General features: G+C 34.8%; 1 protein-coding gene across 1 annotated transcript; it reads left to right on the forward strand.

Annotated features, from left to right (window-relative positions):
• Positions 1 to 930: 930 nt before the first annotated feature.
• syne3 (spectrin repeat containing, nuclear envelope family member 3) lies at positions 931 to 27308 on the forward strand. The gene is made up of 18 exons (XM_056267155.1): positions 931 to 1076; positions 2587 to 2745; positions 3636 to 3808; positions 4929 to 5238; positions 7110 to 7265; positions 8811 to 9155; positions 10050 to 10186; positions 10583 to 10757; positions 11562 to 11744; positions 12546 to 12689; positions 13005 to 13139; positions 14594 to 14755; positions 15592 to 15764; positions 16202 to 16730; positions 17602 to 17760; positions 22424 to 22597; positions 22960 to 23001; positions 26661 to 27308. The coding sequence occupies exons 2-18, from the start codon at positions 2602 to 2604 to the stop codon at positions 26850 to 26852; spliced, it is 3333 nt and encodes a 1110-aa protein (XP_056123130.1). The 5' UTR covers positions 931 to 1076; positions 2587 to 2601; the 3' UTR covers positions 26853 to 27308.
• The last annotated feature ends 360 nt before the right edge of the window (positions 27309 to 27668 follow it).

Consider the following 27668-nt stretch of genomic DNA (forward strand, 5'->3'; position numbering starts at 1 on the left):
TAATACAATTTATTTAAACATTATTTAAGGAATACATTTTTGTCCATGGTTTAATTTAGTAAATCTGTTTTGCAGAACTTCCCCCAAAAATAAAAAGGATAAAAGTTTACATTTTCATTTGATTACGACCGTTTTTGATCATATATTTTTATTAAATCATAAAAAGAAACATTAATTTTCTATAAAATACATTTCATAGGACTCTATTATTCTTAAATATTTTAATAAATTATTCATCATGCAAATAGTTGTTAATCTAATGATAAGTTATTGAATTTAGTTGATTAGACATGTTTCATTGAAATTTGAATAAACAAAACAAACAAATGGTTTCAAGTTTGTTATAATAAAAGCATTTGTTAAACCAAAAAAACTGTTTTCTGTTTTCTGTCATTTTAACTGATGATAATAATAATAATAACAACCGTAATTTAATTTTACCGTTTATTTATTTAATAATTGATTAAAGGGATAGTTCATCCAAAAATTAAAATTAGCCCATGATTTACACCCTCAAGTCATCCTATAGGTGTATATGGCATTCTTCTTTCAGACGAATACAGTCGGAGTTATATTAAAAATGTCCTGGCTCTTCCCAGCTTTATAATGGCAATGAATGGCCGTTTCTGTTTTGAAGTCCATAAAAGTGCATCTACCCATCATAAAAGTGCATCTATCCATCATAGTATGGAAGAGTATGGAAGAATTAGTGAGTGGTTTATTTATTTTTTATTATATATCTATGTTTCATTAATTATTTAGAATTTTATTATACAAACAAATGTTTTTGTTTTTGTTTTTGTTTATTTATTTACTTATTTTCGCCAGCCCTGTTACGGTCAGTAAAGCCCGCTCTTTTTTTTTTTTTTTGATTAATTCCGGCGCGCAGTGACGTGCGCGCTCATCAGTTACTCAGCGGATGTGCTGCTTCTGCCTGCCTAATCTCCTCCTCGACCAGCCCAAGCAACGGACAGGCCTGCATTGACTTCCTGACGGATCACAGTAACTTTGTAGCTCGAAGAACAACTTAAGGTCATTTCTTATCATAAATACTCGCATCAGATGCACATATATCCGTAAGTACTACCACTTTATCGATTATTTAAGCTCTGAATACGCCGTTATTTCAGTATAAATTAGCTGCATTGCTGTGCTGTGTTACTTTCTAAACACAAAGTTGACAGCTTCAAAAGTGTGACACTGTGGGATTTAATGCACTTAACTGTGTCTGCATGGTTCAGTCGAGGCAGTAATCCTCTATATTTTGCTGTTACACTGAATTGTATCTGACTTTAAGGTTGAATTTATGTTAAATTCAGACTCAGGCAGAGAATAGACCTTCAACTGCTTCTTTTATTCAAATGCATTATCGTGTAAAAGAGGGCATGTGGTTGTTTTGGTTGTGACTTGTACCATGATTATCCGTTTATGTTTATAACATGTTAAAAGTGGACAAATGGTTTAATTAAATGATGGTTCTGTTATTTGAGCCATGTATTTAACCATTGGACTATAATTTTCAGTGTAGTTGACAAACTTTACAAAGCTAGAGATCCCCTATTCAGAGAGAAAAAAAAAAAAATATATATATATATATATATATATATATTGTGTATAGAATAAATATTGGTAAATATATATTCTATACATGCCCAAAATGTATGTAACAGTTATAGATATTTTTTTATTTGTATGTTTTTTCACGTTTCTACTGCATAACCTTCAAGACCCCTAAATTGGTTGAAAACCAAGGCACTAGTCAGGGGATTACAGTGTGCTCCAAATGTATTGTTTGTGTATTTTCATATGAAAAGGGTTATGGGTATGCCAGAGAAGGGAATGCTGTGGGAGATATGACTCATACAGGAAAGTAGCTTGTAATCCGTTTTAGGGCGCCCTCTGTAAAGAAGAAAAAAGAAGACATTTGGCTTTGCTTTTAATTCAGTCTCTTGTTTTGAAAGAACATATGTAGCCACAAGGAACTGTGTTTTGTCCCCCCTAAGAAAAGTTATGCGGCATTGCTGATGGACAGGGTTTGGCGGAAACATTGTGCTGTAGGGTGGAGTGGTTAAGTGAAGTGGTTACATTGTATGGCGCCCAAAAGGTGTTTGGTACAAAGAACCAGCTGCCAGGCGTGATTCATGAACTATCACCATTTGTGAGCAAAGCAAACCCGCCAAATTCCTATAATTACTACTACAGTTTGTTTGTTCTATAGCCTACATTTATAGGGGATCTCCTTCCAACAGTGTAAGATCCTGCCACAATCGTTACTCTTACTTTATTTTATTTTTAGATGGCAGTTTTATTGCAGTGTTATTTACAATGCATTTTAGCAGAAATTATGGTTACAATTTTTGATTTTTTTTTTTAAGAGAAATTCCTTAACTGTAAATATTTTATATTTATATATTTGACAGACCCTTTTATCCAAAGTCACTTAGTTGGTCTAAGTATGCAGTTTTTCAGTATATTTGTTTTCTAGGAATCAAATCAATGACTTGGCATGGCTTTACCAGTGTCACTTTAAAGGGTGAAGAAGACATACATGTATTTTATAATATGAACCCTATGTTTTTGCATTAGGTCAGCCTAAACCTAATGACCCAGCAAGAGCAGCATGAATTCAAGGAATGTTTGGAGGAAGCCCTGTCCTGGATGCAGGCCGTCCAGGAGAGGCTTAAACAAAATGATAACACCCAAGGGCCCAGATCAGCGCTGGAGGTCAGGCTCAGAGAGACAGAGGTGAGACCTCCCTTGACCTTTAACCTATTTAGAGCATGGTAGTACTCAAATAGAACCATTTCAGTTTCTCAAATGTGTCTCATATTTGCTAATGAAGCTATTGTGATCGTTTCACATTACAGCTGCACGATTACGCTAATCGTTAAAAAATTGGGATCTCGATTCAAACACCCTCGTGATCTTATTCCTAAATGACAATGATTCAGCTATGTCTATTAAAATCTTTGACAAGTACGATCATAGTGATCTTTCAGATCTGCATGGCGCTGCTGCAGAGAGTGCAGTTGTCATGTATAGGTATGAAACCGCTTCACAAACATACTTTTTTCCAACCACACTATGCCACTATCGATATTTCTGTTACAATAATTAAAATCATTACAGAAGTACTGGGATAAAAGCCTACAGTAGCAATCAAAATAGAGTAAATCACCTTTTGAAAGTAGCTTGACGGTTCAAATGAAGACTGTATTACATCGTTACACCAGTAGGTGGCGACAAGTGACTGTTAAGAAATGTATTTGTCATTGAATCTTTCACTAAAGAGTTAATTAAAAAACACTGGTTCATCCAGTAATGAAACAAATAAAGTTTGTATTAGTGAGTCATTGAATCATCCATTCAAACCGATTAAAACATATATCATATATAAATAAATAATTCACATTATTTTAGATATTTTAAATAGATTACAACAAATAACATTTGGTCAGAACCTCTGTTATTTTGTTGTTTATTCAGAATTGTGGGAGAATCATGATCTCTTTTTTGAACAAAATCATAGTTGTCAATTTATCCAGAATCGTGCTGCTCTATTTCACAGAGATAAATTGTACATAATCTCATCGGTTTAAATGTTCCATTAAGCATGACTTTTCTTTGTTGTAAAGAAAATCCATAGCTCAGAGCCTGATGGCCATGTGAAGATGGACAGGGTGCTTGTGGCTTCTGAAGCTCTGCTTCGAAATGGAGATGAAGAAATGAAGAATCAGACTCATTCGAAACTCAAAGATCTGAAAGCGCTCTGGGAGGAGACGTTAACCTACATCATTCACTGTCACAGGTACAGATTTTGTCCATAGGTTGACAAATCATATCACCAATCATAAAAATGTCTTCCTATCCACCATATTTTTCAACGCGGAAGTAAGGCGTTTTCTGTGAATGTGTGAGACTTTCGATTTATTAGCTGCTATAGGGAAATAACGAGAAAAATATATCAAAGTGCAGTAAACTGTAAAACTGTTTTTGCTACAAGTTCAAGTTCGTTTATTTCTAGAGCACATTTACTACCGGCTTTTGGCCGACCAAAGTGCTGTACAACAATCACAATACAATACACATTGCACCAACTACCTTCCTATCGTCAGTCAAAATATGATAATACTTAAATACATAAAAAATGTATATGATAATTAAACCAGCGTGTTTATAATTAAGGACACTACATTAAAATAATATGGTAAGAAATACCAGTTTGCAATATCAAGCAGTATAACGAGCTGTTTTGTACAGATAAAAGTAACTGGAAGCAAATGACACCGGAAGCCTGACACAATTTGCCATTACAAATGGCTGTGCCCGCTCTTACCTGAAAATTAAGGTGGATATTAAAAAAGTATTTGTATATGGTGAAATTTGCAATATGACTTTTGCTACTATATTACTACAGCCATTGGGGGAATTGGCCATTTCTGGTGGATCTTTTTGGTTCTTTTACCTCAGATGTAGGAACTTTTACGTTTACATGATTTTCAATCAGAACGTATTACCATTCAGTTTTACACAAATTATTTTGCTCCATTTTCGATTAGAATTTATAATATTTTTTCAGTTGTCATTTAAGACTAGGGATAAAAATAAAAAATAAACATTATTCTTAAGGGCAACGTAACATAATTAACATAAAAGTTTTTGTTTACATAATATATGTGTGTGTGTTATTATATTTATATACTGTATATGTTACATATATGTCTGTGGGTTTGGTTTTTTGTGCGTGTCTGTGTATATATACATACATACACAGTTAAAAGCTATGTAGGTAATCTTTATGTTCATTAGTTTTGCAGTCATCATTATACAATAATATTTGACCACAGAATGCCACGAATGACCAATCAGAATATTGGATATATAATTATTTATTTATTTCATTTTTTTTTTTTGTTCCCCTCTGATAGTCGTATCGAGTGGGTGTGGCTGCACTGGAGTGAATACCTAAAGGCCCATGAGGAGTTTGGGATGTGGCTGGAGAAGATGCACAGGGCTCTGGAGCCCCTGCTTGAGATGCAGCTGGGTCTCCAAGAGAAGCTGTGGCAGGTGGATCATCTGCAGGTCCTTCACAGTGACATCCAAGGCCAGGCCCTGTTTCTGGAGAGGCTCCTGGATGAGGCTGCAGCCCTGTTCAACCGGACCGAGGACCCCAGTGTAAATGAGCAGGCTCAGCAAGGTCTTCAAGATGCCTACAACCACATTCGAGACCGAGCACAGGTAAACCTTCATCCGTTCAGGTCAATAATTAAAATTCAAGAGTTTAGTTATCACTGACAACTAGGGGTGGGAATCTCTAGGCACCTCACGATTCGATTCAATTATGATTCAGAGGGTAACGATTATCGATGCATACATGTGACTACTTGATACTTTTAAAGCAAAGTATTTGATGACCCATAAAGAATTTACTTCCAATACGTCCTATATCAATTTCATTAATAAAACAAATGGAAGGGATTTGGCAAGTCAACTGTAAGGTTACATTTGCCAGCACATGTCCCAACATTGCAAAGAACCAACATGAATTAGCCTGAATTTGCAGCATACTTGTAGTAAATGGATACAAACTTCAGCATATTCTGAATCTCTAGCATTTAATAATAAACTTCTAACCAACATCCTCCTGTTATTTGCAATGGGCAATATAATCCTCCAGACAAAAAATAATAATAAACATTTTGCTGTAGCAAATTCACATACAGCTTTCGTTCAAAAATATAGAATTATGTACCAGCAGCTCTCATACAAAAATAATGCTTGTGGATTTACGCATATTCTGAATAATTGGTAACATACAAAGCTGCTCTTATACACAACTAAAGAGTTATGACTTGAAATGTTTGCTGTATACCACAATCAAAAACAGCTTATACAAAAAAAGTGAATAAACATCTGCAGAGAGCACAGTCAAAATGTAACTTTTTGTGACTGGCATTGCACTGATACACACTGTGACTGGAGGGCAGTCTAAAACTAAACAATATAGAAAGCAGCTCTCATACAAAAAATACAAAATAGGTCACAATGCAATTTTCCATACGTTAGCTTTTAACGAAGAGGGTGCCGTTCGAATTTCGCACTCAGCCATCATGCGTCTCTTATGTGCGCGTCTCTGTTATGTGCACGCCACAGACTGGCCGGGCACTGCACGTCCACGCTTCAGAGATCCGCCTTTTGCGTTCCGTCAATATTACGTTATTAGAGAAAAGAGAAAAAAAAAACATTTAGAAAATCGATTTTTGACATTTGTCAATCGATTGAGAATCGTCCGCATCGCGATGCTTCTAAGTATCGATTTTTCCCCCACCCCTACTGACAACCAGAACAAATGTGTGTTAAATCATTTCAGAATGTTTTAAGGCAATTAATGGCATCCAATTTGTTCTTACAATAAAATGATGCATTTTTAGGACTTGAAAACCTTTGAAGCTGCATTATATTGTTAATGTTTCATAAGGTTGTTCAGCATGTTAAATAAGTTAAAAACAGCCTTATAATCTTCCATGTCTTTTACACCCACTTTTGAAGGTCATTCAAAAGATCTAGTTTCAAGATACAATGTTCTTCAGTTCTCCACTGCTGTCACTGACTGGTTGTAACTTGTTTTGATCTTCCATAGTTATTATTGAAGAATCTATTATTAGGGGTCTACATAAAGTTTTTGGTCGGTAAGATTTTTAAAATGGTTTTGAAAGAAGTTTCTTTTGCTCACCAAGACCAATATTTTTAGGTAATTGAATTGAATCCAATTAGGGTCAATTTGACCCAGACCATACAGGCTGTAACCAGAAATCGAAGAGTGCGTGAGGGTTAAAAGAACAGCATTTATTTGAAATAGAAACCTTGCTACAATGTAAAAATCTTTACTGTCACTTTTGTACAATTTAATGCATCCTTACTAAACTAAAAGTATTATGTTTATTTAAAAAACCTTGAATGGTAGTGTGTAATTTATAATTAACCTCTATTAATGTTGGCTTTCTTAATGCATACCTGGAGAATTAATTGAGTTTATACAATTGAAAATAAAACTGTAGTATCAAAGATATGACTTTGTACTTTAATAGAAATGCATTACTTATTTGCAGGAAAGGTTGGCATTGGCAAAGAAAGTAGCAGAGGAGCACCAGCAATACCAAAGTGGCTATCATAAATTCCAAACCTGGCTGATGTCTAAAACAGAAGAAGTCAGTCGTTTCAGTGACATGGAGGATACGACACAGAACAGGCTGAAAGCCCTACAGGTACACTGACCTACTTATTTGGGGGAGGGGAAGTCAGAATGATCAACTGGGAAAATCATCCCTGCTTTGGAAGCCAAAGTCATTCCAGTTTAGCCGAGTACTTGCTAGTTTGCATCCTCATTCTCATTTCGGGCTACTGTATTAAAGGGGGCGTGTGAAAAATCGTATTACTATGTCTAAAACTATGTAAAATCTAGTACTATGTAAACATGCAGAATCTTATTTAAGTAAAACATTGCAACCATAGATGCAAAAGCGACTAATAAGCATTAATAATAATGAATAAACACTATTTCTGTGTTGAGGAACTTGAAGGAATAATGAGGAAGTACTACTATTTCCAAACACCCAAAGAAAATTATACTCACCTATAATATAAATGGTCTCAACAGAATTAATAAAACTGAGCTGACGGCTCAGAAATTCCTCTCTGAGCTGTTCACATCCTTGGACTTATTCTTTGTTTCCATAGCAACGTTCACCATGCCAAAATGGACCAATGACTTTGTTGTTGTTGACAGGAAGATACTTCATCATTACATTTATTTTCTCTCGAAATATTGAAGAACAAAAAAATCAAGGGTAATAAAATTTGTCAAGGTATCTCCCTGACTGCCTCTATCCTGTGCGGCTTCTTTCTTTGCCACAGTCATGTTTGGTTTGCTCCCTGGGGGATTAAGGAGTGATTTTCTGTAAAGCTGCTTTGAAACAATATGTATTTTGAAAATTGCTATACAAATAAACTTGACCTGACTTTCACTGTTGAGGCTGCTGCCATTTTGCTTTTTTTTATTATTTTTTTTTATGATGGCTGTTAGAGTTTGGCAGATGTGAACAGTGGTAATTGATGGTGTCAACTGATGTTGGGCAAAAATACAATGATTAAAAAAATTATAATAACTTTAAGTATAGTTATTAATAGTTATAATAGTATAACTGTAGTATTTATAGTGGTTATAATAAAACAATGAACAATTATTAATATTAATTATTTTTATAATTTAATATAATAGTAGATTATACAGTGTTATTTTCATATTAATTATTGTAGTATTTATTAATATTTTGAATTAGCTTTATTTTTATATTTTCATATTTCATTTTAAATTTAGTTTACGTTTTTAGTAATTTTGTTATGTCCTTTTGTCATTATTATTTGTATTTTAAATATTATTCTATAATTATTTTAGTTTTAGTAAGTTTAGTAATTCCGTTAGTTGCCTAGGCAGCATTTCTAATTTTCTTTCAAGTTGTTCATCTAAAATTTGCTTTATTTTGTCAACTTTATTTCAATTAGCGCAAACTATTTTTAATAGATTTAGTTGTAGCTTTGTTTAACAATAACAACAATGATGATATATGGAGTTAATCATTGTATATTCTATCTGCAATATTTCTTAATTAATGGTCTGTGTACACATCGAGATGGTCATCTTTGGCTATTGATCACATTCCACTTCTTATGCCATGTTAAGAATGCCTTATTTCAAATATATTATGAAGAATATGTACAATGAATCATAATTCATTCATTATTCCCCCCAGGAGCTGAATGCTAGTATAGCCCAAGAAGAACTCACTCTCCAGCACATTGAAAGGTTGTCTGAGGCGGTGAAGGCCAACACGTCTCCAGCAGGTGCGGAGAAGATCACAAAAGAGATGGAGGAGTTAAGGCTGGCCTGGCAGAGGTTACGCCAAATGCTGGTAGAGATTCAAGAAGAGCTCCAGAGCTCACTGGACTCTGAGAGCGAGTATTCAAACCGCTGTAAGGAGCTGTGGGCGGACCTGGGGCAGATCAGATCCCTGGTCCAGAACCTCAGCAGTGAGCTGGAGAGCAGGGATGGAGAGAGGACTGAGGAACACTTGGTAGCTCAATGGAAGGCGCACACGGTTAGCATTCTGTTCATTTCTCTCACCACTCCCAAATACTTTAAATGCCTTCTTGTAGGACACAGATGGAGACTCAACATATTTTTGTGACAGCTCATGACACTTACAGTGATTTAGGGAATGCCTTGTGTAAATTCCTATTGGGGGTGTGACAGTAATTTGATCCGTAGTAAATCAAATTCTACAAGTAGTTTTGGAAGAGCTCTGTGGTTTGGAATACCTCCTAAATGATGGACACACAAGGGTGAAATGTTGTGACACTTTGTATTCAGTATTTCAGTGCAAACATCTTCCGTCTTATTCACTTACTGCATTCACCTTGCACAATCACCTTTTTTGTATCTAGATTCGACTTTTTAGACATTGAGATGTTTTAATATTAAGTTTTCTGATTTAAACTTAGCAAAAACAGTGTCAGAAGTTGTGTCATGGCATAATATATATGATAAAAACAGCATAATTTTTAGATATTGTAGATAATATTGCTGTTTAAGATTAAGGATTGTGTGCATTATATATATTTTTAATTATTACCTGACATTTATTTTGAAATTATACATGGCCATCTTTCCAGGGTGCTTTCCCCTGTCTCTGGCCCAAGAAACTGAGATTATAGGCATTACAATTAAACCTTTACTGAAAACACCCAATCAATTGTAGATGATAATAATGGCATTTGAAATCTGATGTTTTTATTTCAATTTGACAAAGTTATTAATTGGACCAAGTTTGCTGTTAGCAGTGGGGAAAAACCAACAAGGATGAAAACCTTTTTTTAGATCAATGAAAGCTGTCTGGACCCCATGTGGAGAAATTCTGCGTTAATGCCCTGCTTGAATGAGCTCCCTTCAAACTCATGATGTGTGTACTAATTTCTCTACATCCACATTTCAGAGGGTGCGCAACAGGCTCACCGCAGAGGAGCCCAGGGTGGAACAGATAAAATCCCGGTTGAAAGAGCTATTCCGATTCCCACAAGATTCTAAAAACCTGTCTGATGAGGTGCTAGCAGTGGTAAAAGAGTACCAGAGGTGAGCAGCAACCACACACGCACACCTAAAGAGCCTCCGGCAAAGGAGGGATGAGGCTTGGAGAAATACTTTGATGGATATTTTATTAATCATTAGCTATTGATGATACTGACGTAGGTAAACATTCTATCATGCAGACACAACGGGAGGCTTGTCACATTCCCATTGTGTTACTGTCAATTGGGATGTCACTCACACAGGTCTAGTCAGCTGTAAACAATGTGCATCCAGCAATAAAAGAGTGCTAATGTAAGCACTTCAAACAATTAGTGCATTACACACAGGGTTTACTGCATTTATTTATGCATTTGTTTTGTGGCAGCCATCTGTTGAAAGCCCTATAAGCTCATGCTGTAAAGGACTACTCAGTAGAGTTGTTTTTGTTTCCTGTGACAGTGTGAAAGGCAGATCTTTCAGGCTGTCCTCTGAAAGCGAGACGACTCTCCAGCAGATACTGCAGGACCCTCTGTATGGCTTCAGCCAGTGGAGTCAGGTGGTTTCTCAGGTACTGGAGGCTTCCGCCGAGGTGACGGAATTCTCCCATATCGCTCTGCTCGTGCAGAATATAGAGGTAAATTATTTAAAGCCACAGTTTTCTTGGAAAAGCATGTGAGCGTGTGGTGTAAAAATGTGTCCCTCCAGATACATTACTGGTCAAATGTTTGGGGTCAATAAGATTTTTTTTTTCTTGAGAAATGTATCCTTTTTTTCAGCAAGGATGTATTCAAACTTGTACACTAGTCTGGCCCATTCCAAAAATGTAAAATTCATTAATTTAAATTAAATACATATTTAACAAAAAAAATGTATATGTTTTTTCATTTGCAATAATAGCTGGAAACTATATTGTTATGTAACTCGATTGCTATTAATTCATAAACATGCCTGCTCAGATATTATCACTTATGGCGCAAAATGCTTTATAATTTATTTATATTTTTATAAATGTTTTTTTTAAGGGTTATCTTACGTAATTCTTGCAATTTTGACAAAACCATTTATGTTAGCCAGCTAAATAATATTACTGAGTGGTGCAGTTGTTTGAAGCTCATATTGGGTTTTTGTTGAGAACACCTCAGAACACCTCATGCAGAGATTTGAGCTGTATTGAAGATCAGCCTCTTTTTTTTTTTTACTCTAAATGTTGTAGTGTTTTCCCATTCAGTACTTTTGGTACCTGATTTACACTTTGTTTTGAAAAAATAAAGGGTACAAATCCAGTTTATGCTACAATCTGTTGAGGAAATGATCATATTGTATTTAAGCATTTGCAGTGATTTTTGCCTTCATCTTGGCACCTTAATTCAGTGTTGATGCTTTGTTCTCTTTGAAGTTATTGAGTGTGCTCTTTCTTCTTTTGTTTTGTTCTTTGTAGAAGTTACTTAAAAACAGCGTGCAACTCCAGGAGCGCTTGAGTTTGCTCCAGGTGAAGAGTGATCTGCTCAGCTCTGTTTTTGGCCAAGAGAAAGCTGTTGATCTGTTGGAAGAGCTCAGCGGGGATATGAGGAAGAGAGAGTTACTCCACAGCCAGCTCCAACAGCGCAAGAACCGCCTGCAGGTACACCAACAGCCAGAGCTCAAAATGTTATTGCTGTATACAGACTGTAAAAGCCTGAGCTACATCAACAGTCTTTACCCCCGCCATTAGCCATAACATGCATAGTCTTACATAACAGAAAATATGGTCGAAGTCACAGCTTATCATATCTGGCTGAAAAAACAAGAAGCCTTGTTTGTTTGAATAAATGTATGCAGGCAGATAAAGTTGTAAAGAATAACAACCTATTCTTAATTTTTTATAAAGTTATTTACCTTTAAATGAAGAGGATTTTTTATTGGTATTTTATCAATGTCTGCAGCAATTAAGAACAGTTGTATTGAATACAAACATAGATCAAATTAAAAAAAACTGCAAAAAAATAATAATAAATGGATATGTTTAATATGTTAATTATAAGACTATGGAGGAAATGATAAAGTACAAACAAATGTCTAATATATATCTACATATATATACAGTGCTGTGCAAAAGTCTTTTGCACATTAGTATTCTCACCCCAAAAAAAGGTTGTAAGCCAGTTATTTATATCTTTTACTGCTGGTTGTCAGTACGAAATATCAGTTTACATTTCCAAATATTCCATGGAAGATAATTTTATTCAATTATTATTCCAAATCACTTTCTTTGTTTTCTTTTTTATTACAATATTATCTTATTATTATTAATATATATATATATATATATTCTAATATTATATTATATCTGCATCCTTTTTTAAATAAAGCACCATTTTCAGATTTCTATCAGTGGGTGAATATAAATTATATAATATATATGTTATCCTATGTACGCCTTCAGGGTTTGATATCAAAGACGAAGGACTTTTCCAATGCCTATGAATCCATACATGAAAAACTGACCTTCATAAAGGAACGGTTTGTCAAGACGGGTGAACTTCAACCTGACATTCTAGCCAAGAAGAGCCAGGCCGATCAACTCCGGGTGAGCAGCAGAGAAAACAGAAGCGTATAGCTGTTTCAGACTTCAAAAAAGTTTGCTTTTTGAATTTCTTTTTAAACAGCTGTTTTGGTTTTAATCTCTGCATGTGGTAAGCTGTAGACGTACAGTGACTTTTGATTAGATCGTCTTTCAGGAACACACTAAAAGAGTCATGTGAATAATTTAAGGAGCTAGGAGTTATGTCACGCTGAGCTCAATGTGTTTGCGCTGGTTGATCAGAGTGGCTTGTCCAGGTGGGAGCGGGAAAGACTCGCTAGTGGCAGACTGAATGTAAAATGAGTGTGCATCTATCTACAGGTCATTAGAAAGGACTTGGACGATTGTGAAGCCCATATCATAGCTCTGGAGACGCTGGTGTCATCCAACCCTGCAAACAGGACAAAGTTTGAGCGTCTGTATGCCCACTGGAATGTGCTTTATAAGGACGTTCGGGTAAGATCCGTTCTGCTTGGGGTTTTTTGGTTTTCCCCCATATTGTTTCTTTTTTTCTTTTTTCTTTTTTCTTTCGTGGAACACAAAATTAGATAATTTGAAGTGTGTTTGTGCTCCTCTTTTCTGTACAACAAAAGCAGACTACAGTGAAGTAGTTCATGCTATATTCCAATTTATCGGAACCCATACACTACGCTAACTTTGTGCGGAGTATTTGTAAGCAGAGTGGAAATGGAGTTGTGAATTTATTTTTATTTTATTTTTTTGGTTGACTGGAGCTCTTTTTTGAAAGTCGGACTGTCTCTGACTTTTTTATTGCCCCAAACTCCAATACATTAACCAGCAATATAAATCAAACGATACACTCCTGGATTTTTAAAAAGATTTTTAAATGCTTTTGAAATAAGTCACTTATGCTCAGGCTGCATTTATTTGATCAAAAATACAGTAAAAAACGATGATATTGTGAAATATTATTACAATTTATAATAAGTATTTTCTATTTGAATTCTTTTAAAATGTAATTTATTACTGTGATGTCAAAGCTGAATGTTCAGCATCATTACTCCAGTCTTCAGTGTCACATGATCCTTCTATGAAATCATTTTATGATGCTGATTGGGTGCTCAAGGATGCTTAATATTTTTGTGAAAACCATGATAATTTTTTTCAAGAGTCTTTCGTAAATAGAAAGTTCAAAAGAACAGCATTCAATGTTTTTTTTTTTTTTTTTTTTGGAATTTACAAAAATATGTCTATAGATCTTCTCAGACTGCAGTCTATTGAAAATGATATCATATTTTATCATATTATCATACTCCAACATCGCACTCGCAACTGTACAGAAATTGTATGAACACAATTTCTCTTGTTACATCATGTCCCCAGACATCCGTAATACAAAACAAAAAATGTAGAAAGAATTTTACAGCAACTGTGGCAAATTTAGCTATGAAGTTATGAATACGCATAAGCTCAAATGAGATTTTAGAGCTGTTGCAAAAGGAAGATTTTCATAGAGTAAATTAATTTTCTTCCTTGGTGAACTATTCCTTTTATTCCTCAAGTTTTTTTGCATCGTTAATTGATAGAAATACGTACATATATTTTTACTAACCACTTCAAAAATGCCCAACTTCACAAGTGATTCTGATTTAACCCTGAAGATCTGTGGAAACCGCTGAAATCACACCCCGGTTTCCACACCTCCTGCTGTGTGTTGATCATGATGGTGATGAAGAAGATGACTATGAAGGCCTTGATCAAACCTCCTTACTTCAGTTTTAATGTGCACTTGTGGTCTGAAGAGATTTGTTTTTTATATATATGTATTTTTTTTCTATAACAGATACCAGAATGTTATTGCACTAAAATCCTTCTCAAGTCTGTTTCAGCTTCATAGTGCAACAACGTATGTGTGTATTCACATGTATGCATTTTGTTGTTCATACCAGATGAAGGTGAATGAAAGTGAGAAGAGCATTGCAGAACATGAGAGTTTACATGAAAATATTCTGAATTTGGAGAAGTGGTTGATGATCATGAGACAGAAGCTGGAGTCGTTTTGTGGATCAGATGGGGAATGGAGCATTGATAACCGCCAGCATGAGGCTGAGGTACGCCTATGAGCTACACTTTAGCTTAGTTACTACAGTTAATGTTGCTTTTATTAAGAAGATTACATGAAATAAACATCACAAAGCTTCTGAAATCTTTTTACAATGCTTGAAGGATCTCATTTAAATCTATAATGGTATAACTATTATCGTTTTCTTTTATTTGAATAATTGATTAATCTGTTGATTTATTTGGTTTAGTAATCTGAATAAAGAAGCCAAACATTTTTGGAAAAGCATTTTGTTATAAAGAATGATATTCCACAACACCTTTCAAACAATGTCCAAACTAAGGCTTTAAAACACTTACAATAAATAAATAAATACTATACATTGTGTGCTATAAAAATGTTTTAAAAGTTAATAATTTATGCCATATAAATAGTTCCCACTGTTATGGAAAACAATTTGAAAAGGCGATTTGAAATTATTTTCAGATTTAGAAAATCTTTAGAAAAGTCAATGAAATTGTTTTGTTTTTTAAGTGGAATCCCTGAATATTAGAATACAGTCCAAGCTAAATAATAATTAAACATTTGTTGTCAGCTATTTTCAGTATCACTTTATGTCAGTTAAATGTGGCAGCACCTGTATTTTGGCAGAAATCATGAATATATAATGGTATTGTTTTGTAAGAAATAACATTCTACACTTTAATCTATAACTATATTTAACCCATTCATAAACGTATTTAACAAGATTCAAATACTTGATGTATTACTATTACAAGTCACTTGAGTCATGACACAAAAGCACACAATGGGCAGGATATGAGCACATGAATGTTTGCCTGTGCACACATGACTCCATCTTGTGTCACTGTTGTTGTCCCCTAGAGGGCGCTTGGAGAGTTTCCAGAGAAGGAACTTCAGCTTCATCAGACGGAGGCTCAGGGTCAGACCGTGCTGGCCAAAACCTCGGAGAACGGCAAAGTTCACATCGTTCAGGACCTTAAACGCCTTCGAGAGTCCTGGACGTCCCTCCACACGCTGAGTCTCAATCTTAACAGGTTAGGAGAAGTAATGCTTGCAGGGTGTTGATGGGATTAAATGGACAGAAACTATGACTCAAGAAGCATAATTGATACAATTTTCTCAGACCTGTTTAAAAACATAATAGGAATTCCAAAGGGCATATTTCACATTCTGTTTTAATTGCAACCAGTTCACCTACCCATGTTAATCTCAATTATTGTTGATTGCTATTTGAATCAGTTCTGTGTTTACTAGTCAGGAGATCTAGAATGTAGCATTTCCTATTTAACTTTTTATTTTATAGGTGATATGTGTAATTTTTCGTTGTTAAAATACTTATCCAATTTAACATTTTTGGCTGATTAATTGCCAACATGGCCAATATATTTCTCTTTATCACTACTGAATATTAAATTAAATTAAAAAGGGAATTTTTGGCAACATATTTATTACTTTCACCGTCACTTGTTAGGCTTCTAAATGGACATGCTGCCACAGGCGACCACGATTCCCTATCACAGAAAACTGAGTTCCTGCTGGACAGATGGGCAGACGGGCATCACCAGGGCACAGCTTTAGACTTCGAAGTGGAAATTGCCACTGCTGACAAAGGACTGGAACGGCATCAGAGATTCCTGCACAGATCTGAATCAACAGATCACCCAGAGCCAGAGAGGAACATTGTGGTCTCTGAGGGCATCGCAAGACCTGAACGTTCAGAGGTCAGGGGAAGAGAGAGGAGTTACCGAGACCAGTCCATGGATGATGAGGTGGATGCAGTCATGTCTGGAAGTGACCGTACTGTGAACAGGAAGCAGATAGGGATAAAAGGCTCTTACGGAGATGACTTGCTTAGGAGCGGTGGTCGGACTGGTGAATGGGTTGAAGAACACATAGCCAGTTCTGGGATTGAAGACCTGGATATGGAAGGCAAATACGGCTTTTCTGATGATGCACAGACAGTGATGCGGCCGTCACAGATCCCACCTGATGAGACCAGTGCTGCTTATGGCTCAACTGATGACGATCAGGTTAGGATGATTAAAATATGATTCTTGTTATTCCTACTGGCACCATTAGGGCAGGCATTATATCAAAAACGTGCAATATATTTGTAGCGATTTTTGCATGCGATGCGATATAAGAAAATTACATAGTGAATATTGCAGTAATTTTATTTATTGTCGATTCATACATTTTTCATGTATTGTTTTATGTAAGCAGTTTGGTAATGCGTTGTTATACTGGTACATGTACACTATTGTTTAAAAGTTTGGGGTCAGTAAATAACATTTTTAAAATTAGTATTTAATTAAGGTAATTTAATTAATTAGTAGTATTTAAAAGGGTATTAGAAGTTGAAAATAGTCATTTTAAATTGTAATAATAATTCATTATAATAATGTTTTCATTGTATATTTGACTGAATAAATGCAGCTTTTGTGAGCATAAGAGACTTCTTTCAAATACGGTACATGAACCAAACCATACCGTAATTGAAAATGATATTTTCCTCTTGTTAATTTAGTAGTAAAAAAAAAAAAAAAAAAAACATTTGGAAAACATGCCTTAATTATTTTAAATTGAGGTAAAAAAGTTTTTTTATGTAATTTAATGTACTTCATCAAACATTTTGAGCCATACCATGGCACCAGTGGCTGTTTGGTCAAAATATTACTTTGAAGGAGGAAAAAGCCTTCTAATTATTTCAGAGCGAATGCATTAAAAGAGATATATCATCAAAAGAACTAAGAATATATCATGATAATTTTTTAGCTAGATGACTCGGCCCTAAAGCCACCATTAGGCATGCGATACCTAGGCTATAATAATAAACGGACAGAGGGATGTCTCTTTCCATTTCTCCTGTAGATGGGCTCTCAGGGGCCCCAGCGTCATGCTGATCTGGAGGCCCAGAGGAGGGAGTTTGAAGCGTGGCTTCACAAGGAAAATGACAAACTCACAGGAATTCTGAACAACCAAAGATCCCTGAGCGCTAAAGAACTGAGGATAAGACAGAATACACTCAAGGTTGGTAGTGTTTGTTAATATTTTTTTGCTTTCTTTTTGATTAAAGTTTCATGAAGAGTCCAAAATATCAAAAAGTGTTAAGAGTAAAAAACAATCTGATAGCTTTGATATCTTATTCAACAAAGCGCAGTGTGATATTTTACTTTGGTCACACAGAATATGCTGGATAATTTTCTATATGTGAAGCTACATGTTTGTGAGAGTCTGGTGTGTAGTGTAGTGTAGTGTAGTGTAGTGTTATGTACGTTTCCATCAGTGCGAATGTAGTCGCAGATCTGTAAAGCTTTAAAAGGCTTCTGCTCAGTTGTTACCCCAGGCTTGGAAAAATTCTAACTTCACAAATACCTGGAAGCTGTCATATCTGATGACATTTGAGCTGACAGCCACTGTGCCACATTTGACTTTTTTTTTTGTTCAGTCACAGCTCAGATTTGGAAAAGCTTTTGAACGGCAAGTCATAGGTGGTCTTCCTGTTGAATAATACCACGAAACAACATCAAACAACATCTGCAGGTTGTGCTATGTGAAGAAGCCACATTGAGATTGTTTTCAATTATTTAAATCTCCCCTACAGCTGAGAAAGTGCCCAGATGCTTTAATACTAAGATCTGACTTTATGTTAGTAGAAACCGCTTCCTCCTCCATTAGTTACTGTTTGCTAAGCAGACACAGAACGTCTTATAGGAATAACTTGGACATTTTCAGGATTATGTGCTCATAAAGTGTTTAAAAGTGATTGGATATTATTCCTATGTGGGCTGAAATTAATTGACACATTGCAAAGAATTTTATCAGCCATTTGGTAACTTTTCCTTCTCACTTGTTTCATTGTTATTAAGTGCCCCAGTAATAATATTTCAGATATTACTGTAAAATGTCATACAAATGCACAGGATTTCCATGTACACTGCCGTTCAAATGTTTTGGTGTCAGGAAGATATATATATATGTTTTTTTTTTTAAGAAAATAAGACTTTTATTTAGCAAGGATTAGGGCTGGGCGATAATACCACGATAATTTTTTTTATATTAGTCTATATCGATAATTATCACGATAAATGTAAAATCTTTATTTCTTTCAAGTTTAGAGGCAGATTTTTGCTCCTAAGTGAAAGTTGTAGAAACCAGAGCGTTAATTGTGGTTTTAAACTACTCTTTATTGTCAGAACACATATCATGACAACCACTTGCCAAACAGGTGAACATTTTAAATATCTGAATAGAAATATATTTTTTCAGCACAGTTTGCAGTGCAGGCTGCAATATTAATATTACATGTTTTGTCTCGAAACGCATATTTGACAGTGAGTTGACAGTAAATCTGCATCCTAACACAAGCTAATACTACTATGTTAAATTTATGTTCATTAACAAAAAACGTAACATCTGTTTTAAAAAAAATGTAACGACCACATTTTTATTTGGTAAAATGTAATATTCTGACTGTTAAGTTTTATTAAAATTAACCATTGGTCATCCAGTATCATGCATTTAGATCATGATAACCACAGATAAAGCCAGGCCAAAGCCCGTCTATGGAAAGTCTGGCCACTCCCTATTAAGTCCTATTTTTTCTGTGATTGACCCGAACTGATGGATCCTTTATCTATGGTAATACGATATGGTACAACTACAATGCAGTGCAAATAGTAAACATAAGATACAGTGAGTAATAGTAAATAGTTTAGTCAATAAAATAAACAAACAGTATACAGTAAATAAAATAGTAATGAAAAGACTATGTAAAATATTGGCTATATAAAATAAAATGACACAACCCTGTCTATTTTTGTTAAATTTCAGTTTTATTGATCAGTAAGAGACATTATAACAGTATAAGTATATATACTTATACAGCCTACTGATGCCACAGAATTATATAATATCATAATGGCTCTGAAGAGCTCAAATTCTGCTGGAGAAGATGAAATTAGTAACAAAATATTAAAAGGTATTGCGAATGAAATAATTGAACCACTTTCACATTGCATTAATCTCTCACTGCTTACAGGAATTGTCCCCAGAATGACAAAAATTGCAAAAATAATTCCGATTTACAAAACTGGTGACAAAAATGAAATAAAAAATTATCGTCCCATATCCATCTTACCAAGTCTTTCCAAAATACTGGAAAGAGTAGTGTATAATAGATTGATTAATTATCTCAATACATTGAATATACTTAATCCATCCCAGTATGGCTTTAGGAAAAAACATACCACTAGTATGGCAATCCTTGATCTTACTGAAAAGATCAATGATGCCATAGAAAAGGGGGAATATGGTATCGGTATATTCTTAGACCTTTCAAAGGCCTTCGATACTATTGATTTTTCCATATTATTGTATAAATTGCACCATTATGGAATTAGAGGTCAATCTCTTAATTGGTTCAAGAGTTATTTATATCAGAGGCAACAATATGTAACTATACGCGAACAGACTTCAGAAAACAAATATGTTCAATGTGGTGTTCCACAAGGATCCATATTAGGTCCTCTCCTCTTTATTATTTACATTAATGATCTGGAAAACTCATCAAAGATTCTGCATAAAGTAATTTTTGCAGATGACACTAATTTGTTTTTATCACATAAAAATGAACTTGAACTTCAACAATTACTTAACAAAGAGCTTCAAAATGTTGACAGTTGGTTTAAAGTAAATAAATTGTCTATAAATACTAGTAAAACTAACTACATAATATTTTGTTCAAATAAAAAACAACTTAAACTTGATGATTTAAATCTACAGATTAAAATAGAGGGAGAGGAACTACAGAGAGTAAAGACGACTAAATTCTTGGGTGTCTTTATAGATGATCACCTAAACTTTAAACACCATATTGAATACCTTATTAAAAAGCTATCAAAGTATGTTGGTCTGTTCTTTAAGCTTAGATATCTGTTTCCTCGTGCAACATTAATCACTCTTTATAAAACCCTCTTTGAACCTCATTTAAACTACTGCAATATCATATGGTGCAACACTTACTGTACTTACCTAAGAAAGTTAGAAATTTTGCAAAAAAAAAATTATTCGTGCCATTTCATGGGCTGATTTTAATGCTCCAACTTGCTCTATGTTTCTTAGGTATGGTATTTTAAGACTAAGTGAACACAATAAATTTCATAATGCATGTACTATGTACCAGGTGGTCAATGGACTAAATGGTAGGCTGTGTGAACTTGTTCCTATTCGCTATCCCCGGCACACTTTCCTCACTAGAAATAAGCACATTATTATTGGAAAAAAACGGAGATTAAAAAGCACTGGTATGAGTGTGGTGTGCCGGGGACCGCGGATTTGGAACGACCTGGATGAAAACTTAAAAAATTCAAGTTCTTTTCTTTATTTTAAACAAAAGCTCAAGAAACAATTATTGAGTCTGTATTCATTTTCTTGAAGTATGTATTATCTCTTACTTTGTATGTATGTCAGTATTAATTTTATAATCTCATGGTACACTGTGAAGAAAAACTGTACTTGTGAAATGGGATCCCCTATTATTTGTTGTACGAATGTTGTATGAAATATTTTCTATGTATGGTCACACATCTGCGATCGTTTTTTTTTTGTTTGTTTTTGTTTGTTTTTTACTTTTTTTACTTTGATTGTTATGGCCCCCGAGTATAAGCTTTAGAGCTTCTTTGGGGACCAGTTCACATACTTGATCATCTTCTTTGTTCTTGGCATTAGTATGTATGTGAATAAAGATGTCTCTCTCTCAAAAAATAAGTAGCCTAAAAGGTATAATATGAGTTTCGTTCCGCTTTTGGCGCATACACATTATCGAACATTTATCGACCTCTTGATATCGTTTTATCGAGAAATTATATCGCGATAATTATCGTTATCGTTTTATCGCCCAGCCCTAGCAAGGATGCATTAAATTGAAGTGAGTGAAGACTTGATTGTTTCAAAAGATTTCTATTTAAAGTAAATGCTGTTCTGTTTAACTTTCTATTTATCAAAAGAAACAACTAAAATGTATGACAAAAATATTAAGCAGCACAACTGTTTTCAATATTGATAATAATAAATGTTTCGGTAACGCTTCCTTTTAAGGTACAGTATTTACGTGTACTTACAGTGTACTTACCCAGAAAGTACTGGCTAATATAAGGTAAGTACATGGTTTAGGGGTAGTACCTAGTTATTACCCAGTAATTGTAATTACTATAATAAGTACATAGTATGTACATGGGTAACAGGACTGTAAAAGGAAGCGTTACCAATGTTTCTTGAGCAGCAAATCAGCATATTAGAATGATTTCTGAAGGATCATGTAACACTGAAGACTGAAGTAATGATGCTTGTCAGCACGGGAATAAATTGGATTTTAAATATATTAAAACATATATTAAACTGTTATTAAGTATCTGTTTTTTTTTTTGTTTTTTGTTTTTTGTTTTTATAAATAAAAGCTGCTATAAGAGACTTAAAAAACTTCTTTTTTTTTAAACGGACGGACCCCAAACTTTTAACTGGTGATTATAGACGGCAAGTTGCTAAGGCAGAATTGGTTGGTAAAAAATAATTTAAACAAAGGGTCAATTTGGGATTTGAAATAATTGGATGATGATCCAATTATGAGCACAAATCTTTAATAACCACACCCACACAAACCCCTACTAGTAACTCTGTCTTGATATCTGTATAGGGTTTGCGTGCTGGTGTAGCCTGGGGTCAGAGTCAGTTCACAAAACTGATGTCTGGTCAGCGGAGTAAGTCAGTGGAGGTGGACATAGAGCTAGAAGAGCTGCGTTATCACTGGATGTTATACAAATCCAAACTTCAAGAGGCTGGCGACCTCAAAGGTCTGCTCAAACACAAGGTATGAAGAAAAAATATTTTCCATTTATATTAAATTATATTCATTTATATTTTTTGTCAAATCAAAATATAATTATTATTCAAATTTTCCTCAAGAACCTATGTCTACCTATTTTTCTTTACATTCATACATTTGTTTGCTTGTGCCATGAATAAATGTTTTAACCTGAAGCCATCATTTTGAAAAAATGGTGAAAAAAATGGTTATATGATGAATACCAGAAAAGAGTCATATATCATCTACTACATGATTTCTCCCTTAACCAATGAAGATGTTGGTGTAGTATCATGTGTCCACCAGTAGGGGGCAGCAGCTTGTAGCCAAATCTAACTAAATAAAGCAATTGTTTCTGTTTGTTTCAGGGTGTCAGTGGACAAGAACAGAAGCTTGTCCGAGCTGGAAAGGTAGGTTGTATTCATTAAACATACGTCTTGATATTGTGAGTGGGCTTCTGTTTAAAGTGGGTTTCAAAAATCTCTCTGATATGACAGTGAAGTATGTTTGAACACTCTTTGAAAAGAAAGTATTCCCTTTTAAGGGTTAGAACAGAATTGAATGCAGTGTTTATTTATTGACACAACTGGGGCTGTTTGTTTCTGCAGTGCAATGTCACTGTGTTACGGCGTCATGTGATTTATAGCTGCAAATTGATTTAATGTAATATATTGGAGGAGGGTATATGGATTTTTATTAGCACTTTGTAACCTTGGCCTCATAGGCTATTAGATATTGTTGTGATATTCTTGTGTGGAACACCCATATTTTATGACCAAATCAATTTCTGATGGACAAAAAAAATATTTTTATAGCACATTTCACAGCAAAGTGAAGTGCTTTTTCAAGTGCTTTTACAGAAAAATATTGCAGCTCATTTAGCAGTTCAAATCTACTTTTTATATATATATATATTGCATTTCACTCTGAAATATGTCACATTACGGAAGTAAAATGGGATGTGAATGCCGTTTCATGTTGACTTAAAAAGTTTGTAAGCACTCTGAAGTGAAGTGGGACACGGTTCAGCTGGATTAGTAGGAGGTCTTTGAAATAGAGGCACATGAATAGCATCTTGAAAGCCTGAACCAAAGCACTGTCTTAGCCCCCAAAGACAAATGCTATTTTTTGGCTCCGTGGCCGCTTAGAAACATCAAGGCAGTTGCTCCACTGCATCTCTCTGGGGAGTGTGTTAATCTTTCTGAGTAATTTCTCAAATTTATTGTTCACACCTTTTTTAGCACCTCTTTTCCCACTCTCTGGCCATCTGTTAATGAGCGGTCATGTCTTCTTGAGAAGAGACGCAGGTGCCCTGCTGATTGCATACGAAAGGCTGCTCTGATAGGCCTGCTTTATTTACATAAGATATTAGTGGATGGAGATAGAAATGTTGTTTTGCACATGGAGCATTACCTTCCAATTACCAAGGCTATTCACAGATGCTTTGGTTGAACTAGTTCTGCAAAATATGCACACACACAAAAAAACGTTTGAATCGTTATGAAATGGGGCATCCAAACATAATGCCAATTAATTAAGAGGGTTTTGTTTATTTGTTTCTGGATGCTTCATTATCATTTACTGAGTGTTATCAGAGTGATGTGGTTTAGTCACAGTGGTCAGTTGGCTAATTGATTTATGTATTTCTATTGAAATATTTTCTATAAATTACATTTATATTTTATTTATATTGATTAAACTTTGTTTATTATATACTGTATTTGTTTTCATTATATATATATATATATATATATATATATATATATATATATATATATATATATATATATATATAAATATGTGTGTGTGTGTATAAAAGTGCTTTTTACAATGCATATTGATCACCACGTCTTAAAGATTTCCTTTTAAAGCAGTATTATATGTATATAATATGAGTTCTTTGTCCAATTAGTTGACTAATCTTTCAAGCAACCAATCATCTATTTAATTTTACAAATATGTAGTTGTGTGTGCACAGTGCACACCCCTACTGTAATTGCGTTTTTTAGCATCTGCTATATGTCTCCTAATTTTAACCAACCATTCCAGAACATATTTTTCTCTTGGTTGTATTTTGCCATTGCAAACGTGTTTAAAGCTGCTCATTAATGCATCATAAGACCACACAAGCAAATTTTGCTCACCTGAACTTCAGCGTCTGACTCTGTCGTGGAAACCGCCATCACCTTCTGCTGTCATTATCATGCAGGGTAAATACACACTCTGATTGTCTCCGTCACTGACCAAATACGATCATCTTTTGAAGATGACGCTTCAGTTGTCAGTGAGGTAATCTTTCTGCCACTAATTACAGGCTCCTCGCATAGAATATATAGTTATTTGTTGTGATAAAGTATATTTTCCTAATGTATAATTATCAAGCCAGAACGATATGATGATGTGTATCTGTAAGGACATTATGCAAGGCCTGAGCACTGCTGTAATTACCTTCCAGTGTAATTACATTTTCCTCAATAAAGGGCTAACAAGAGAGAAAAAGAGTGGAAAGAGATTTCTGCTTTTCATCCACCCACATTTCCTCCTCCTCACTTCCTCACACTTCTGCACTCTCTCAAACACAAAGTAAAAGTTCCCAAGTTCCTCAGCTTTGCTACAGAGGCGTTAGATAGAAAGGGTCATATTAAGTTCAGATATGTCACAGTCCGGCGCTCAGAGCGATGGCGGTTGTTGAGCTGCTGTAGGTGGATATTCACTCCCACAATTCCACAGGAGCTTGAAAAACTTCCCTGTGCATTTTATCAGGTACACATTTGTCTGTGTGAATTTGTTTTTTCGGCATCCAGTGAGTCATCTAGGCAAAAAGCTTCAATCAAAAGCCAAGATTTATCTTTTTATCAAAGAGTTTTCTTTTTTGTAATCTGACGACTTTGAGGAATTATATGAGATTATGAGGGATTTTTTCTGCCCTTTCATCATCCACCAGGAGAAAAGTATAAGTCTAATAGCTTATTAGAGTAATAGTACTTTTTTTATGTGCTGACTATTTATAATAACTTCTAAAACTCAGAGAAGTATCTTTACAGTCAGAATTTGAGCTCATCTTGTGTACACATTTCTGTAATAAACCCTAGTAGTGAGTCACCTACCTAACTTGGCAACATTTTTAGGTATCATAAGGCACCAAAGAAGTGTTCTGGAGATGTGCACTTGGGACTGCATATCTGTATTGGCTGGACCAAACAGAAATATACCATTTTTATGCAATTTGAGGATAAGAAACAACATTTATTGAACAGTTAATGTCAGATTCTACTGCCGGTTTGTTATACATGTTATTTAAATGCAAGTTCGGCCATCAGGTTTTGAATTTCAGTTTTCCCCTATTCGAGTAAATGGGTGTTGGCCTTGCATGTCCAAAGTGCAATAAATATATAATTTTAAAGTAACATTTAAGAAATCCTTCTTAAATAATGCAATCCTAGAATGCACTGCAACCAGGGAAGGTGAAGGGAAAAAGTTTTTTTTTTTTTTTTTTTTTTTTTTTTTTTTTTTTTTACTGAAAAGCATCAGTAGGAAATTCTTGCATGTAATAAAAAAAAATGTGTTATGTATTTTTTGTATCTCATGTATTTTTCATGAGAGCAGTGATTCCCAAACCTTTTTTGTCATCGAACCCCTTTTGTCCTATAATATTTTCTTGAAGTACCCCCTGAGATTTAAAATATTTCAATAATTTAACATGTTCTTCGATGTCGGTTAAAGTTCCCATGACGTGGGTAAACAAAATACTTTACAAAAAAATGACTGAACTAATTAAGCTTTTCATCAATCACTCATTTGAATTCAGTCACTTATAAAAATGTGTCAGTTCAGGATGTTGCCTTGTGTAATTCACACTGACAGTGTTGTGCAGAGACTGCAAGTCATTCATTTTCAATGAGAGTTAGCGATTTGCTTCAGCAAAGTTGAGTAGACTACAGTGAAACAGTAACTACAGTGAAACTAGTGTGATAAACACTTGGACGCTGTACTCATTTGAACGCACTCACTAGGTTTTGTGATATAGCCATTCAGCATGTAACGGCATCTGTGGATGTGTGTTTTGCAGACAAACAGCAGTCTCGGATTCTTGTACCGTGTGTGTCGCGTGGCTCTTCCTCTCCAGCTCCTGCTGTTGGCTCTTCTGCTGCTGGCCTTCCTGCTCCCCATGATGGACGAGGGCACTAGCTGTTCACTGTCCAACAACTTCGCCCGCTCCTTCAACATCATGCTCCGCTACGACGGACCTCCGCCCACTTAAGCGGTGACAGTCCAAAGCAGCTTTTTTAAATGCGCCAATCTGCTCTTGTGTTTATGTAACAAATACTTCTATTTTTTATCAATGTTCTGTTAACATTTTAAGTCATTTTATTTTTAGTTGGTGGATGCAGCAGATCAGAAACTGTGTTTGTGTGTGAGAGAATGAAAGTGTGAGTGGGTGGATGGCATAGATGCTCACAACCTGCTCAACATGATTCAAGCTGTTCATTTCTCTACAGGCTTTAGAGAAACCAATGCAGCCTTTACAAAGAGCAAAACTCCCTTAAAGACATCTACTCAGGAGCCATCGCAAATTTATTGTGTTTTTATGTACGTTGTATGTTATTGCTAGTTTCTAAATGTTAAAGGGATAGTTTGCACAAAAAAAAAAAGAAAATTCTGTCATCATATACTCACCCTCATGTCCAAACCTGTTTGACTTCCTTTCTTTTGAGAGATATTTGTGAGACTTTTTTTTTTTTTTTTTAATGCAATTAAAGTCAATAGGGTCCAATCATGTTGTTTTGGACCCCATTGGTGTTCATTAAATGGATAAAAACAGTTCTTCAAAATATCTTATTTTGAAAACGTGAGGGTGAGTAAATGATGGCAGAATTTTCAGTTTTGGATGAACTATCCCTTTAAATAATTTTACTGTGGTATGTCTTATATTTAAACAGAATTGTGCATCTTTTTATTCATATGTCTTGTTTATATTCTGTTGTTTGCCATTTTACTCAGGCCACTCAGAAACTGAACTGTGTTAAATAATAGGATTTAACTTATCACTGTGTTGCGAGTATTGGTTCTGATGTCA

The sequence above is a fragment of the Rhinichthys klamathensis genome, unplaced genomic scaffold (assembly GCF_029890125.1).
Source record: "Rhinichthys klamathensis goyatoka isolate OS25496 unplaced genomic scaffold, OSU_Roscu_1.1 h1tg000256l_1, whole genome shotgun sequence".
NCBI classification, from domain to species: Eukaryota; Metazoa; Chordata; class Actinopteri; order Cypriniformes; family Leuciscidae; genus Rhinichthys; species Rhinichthys klamathensis.

Excerpts from the sequence above, each read along its gene's own strand:
- syne3 (XM_056267155.1), top strand. The coding sequence starts at position 2,602 with ATGACCCAGCAAGAGCAGCATGAATTCAAGGAATGTTTGGAGGAAGCC. Across the intron at positions 3,809-4,928 it reads TACATCATTCACTGTCACAG|TCGTATCGAGTGGGTGTGGC; the intron begins GTACAGATTTTG and ends CCCCTCTGATAG. Across the intron at positions 15,765-16,201 it reads CTGAGTCTCAATCTTAACAG|GCTTCTAAATGGACATGCTG; the intron begins GTTAGGAGAAGT and ends GTCACTTGTTAG.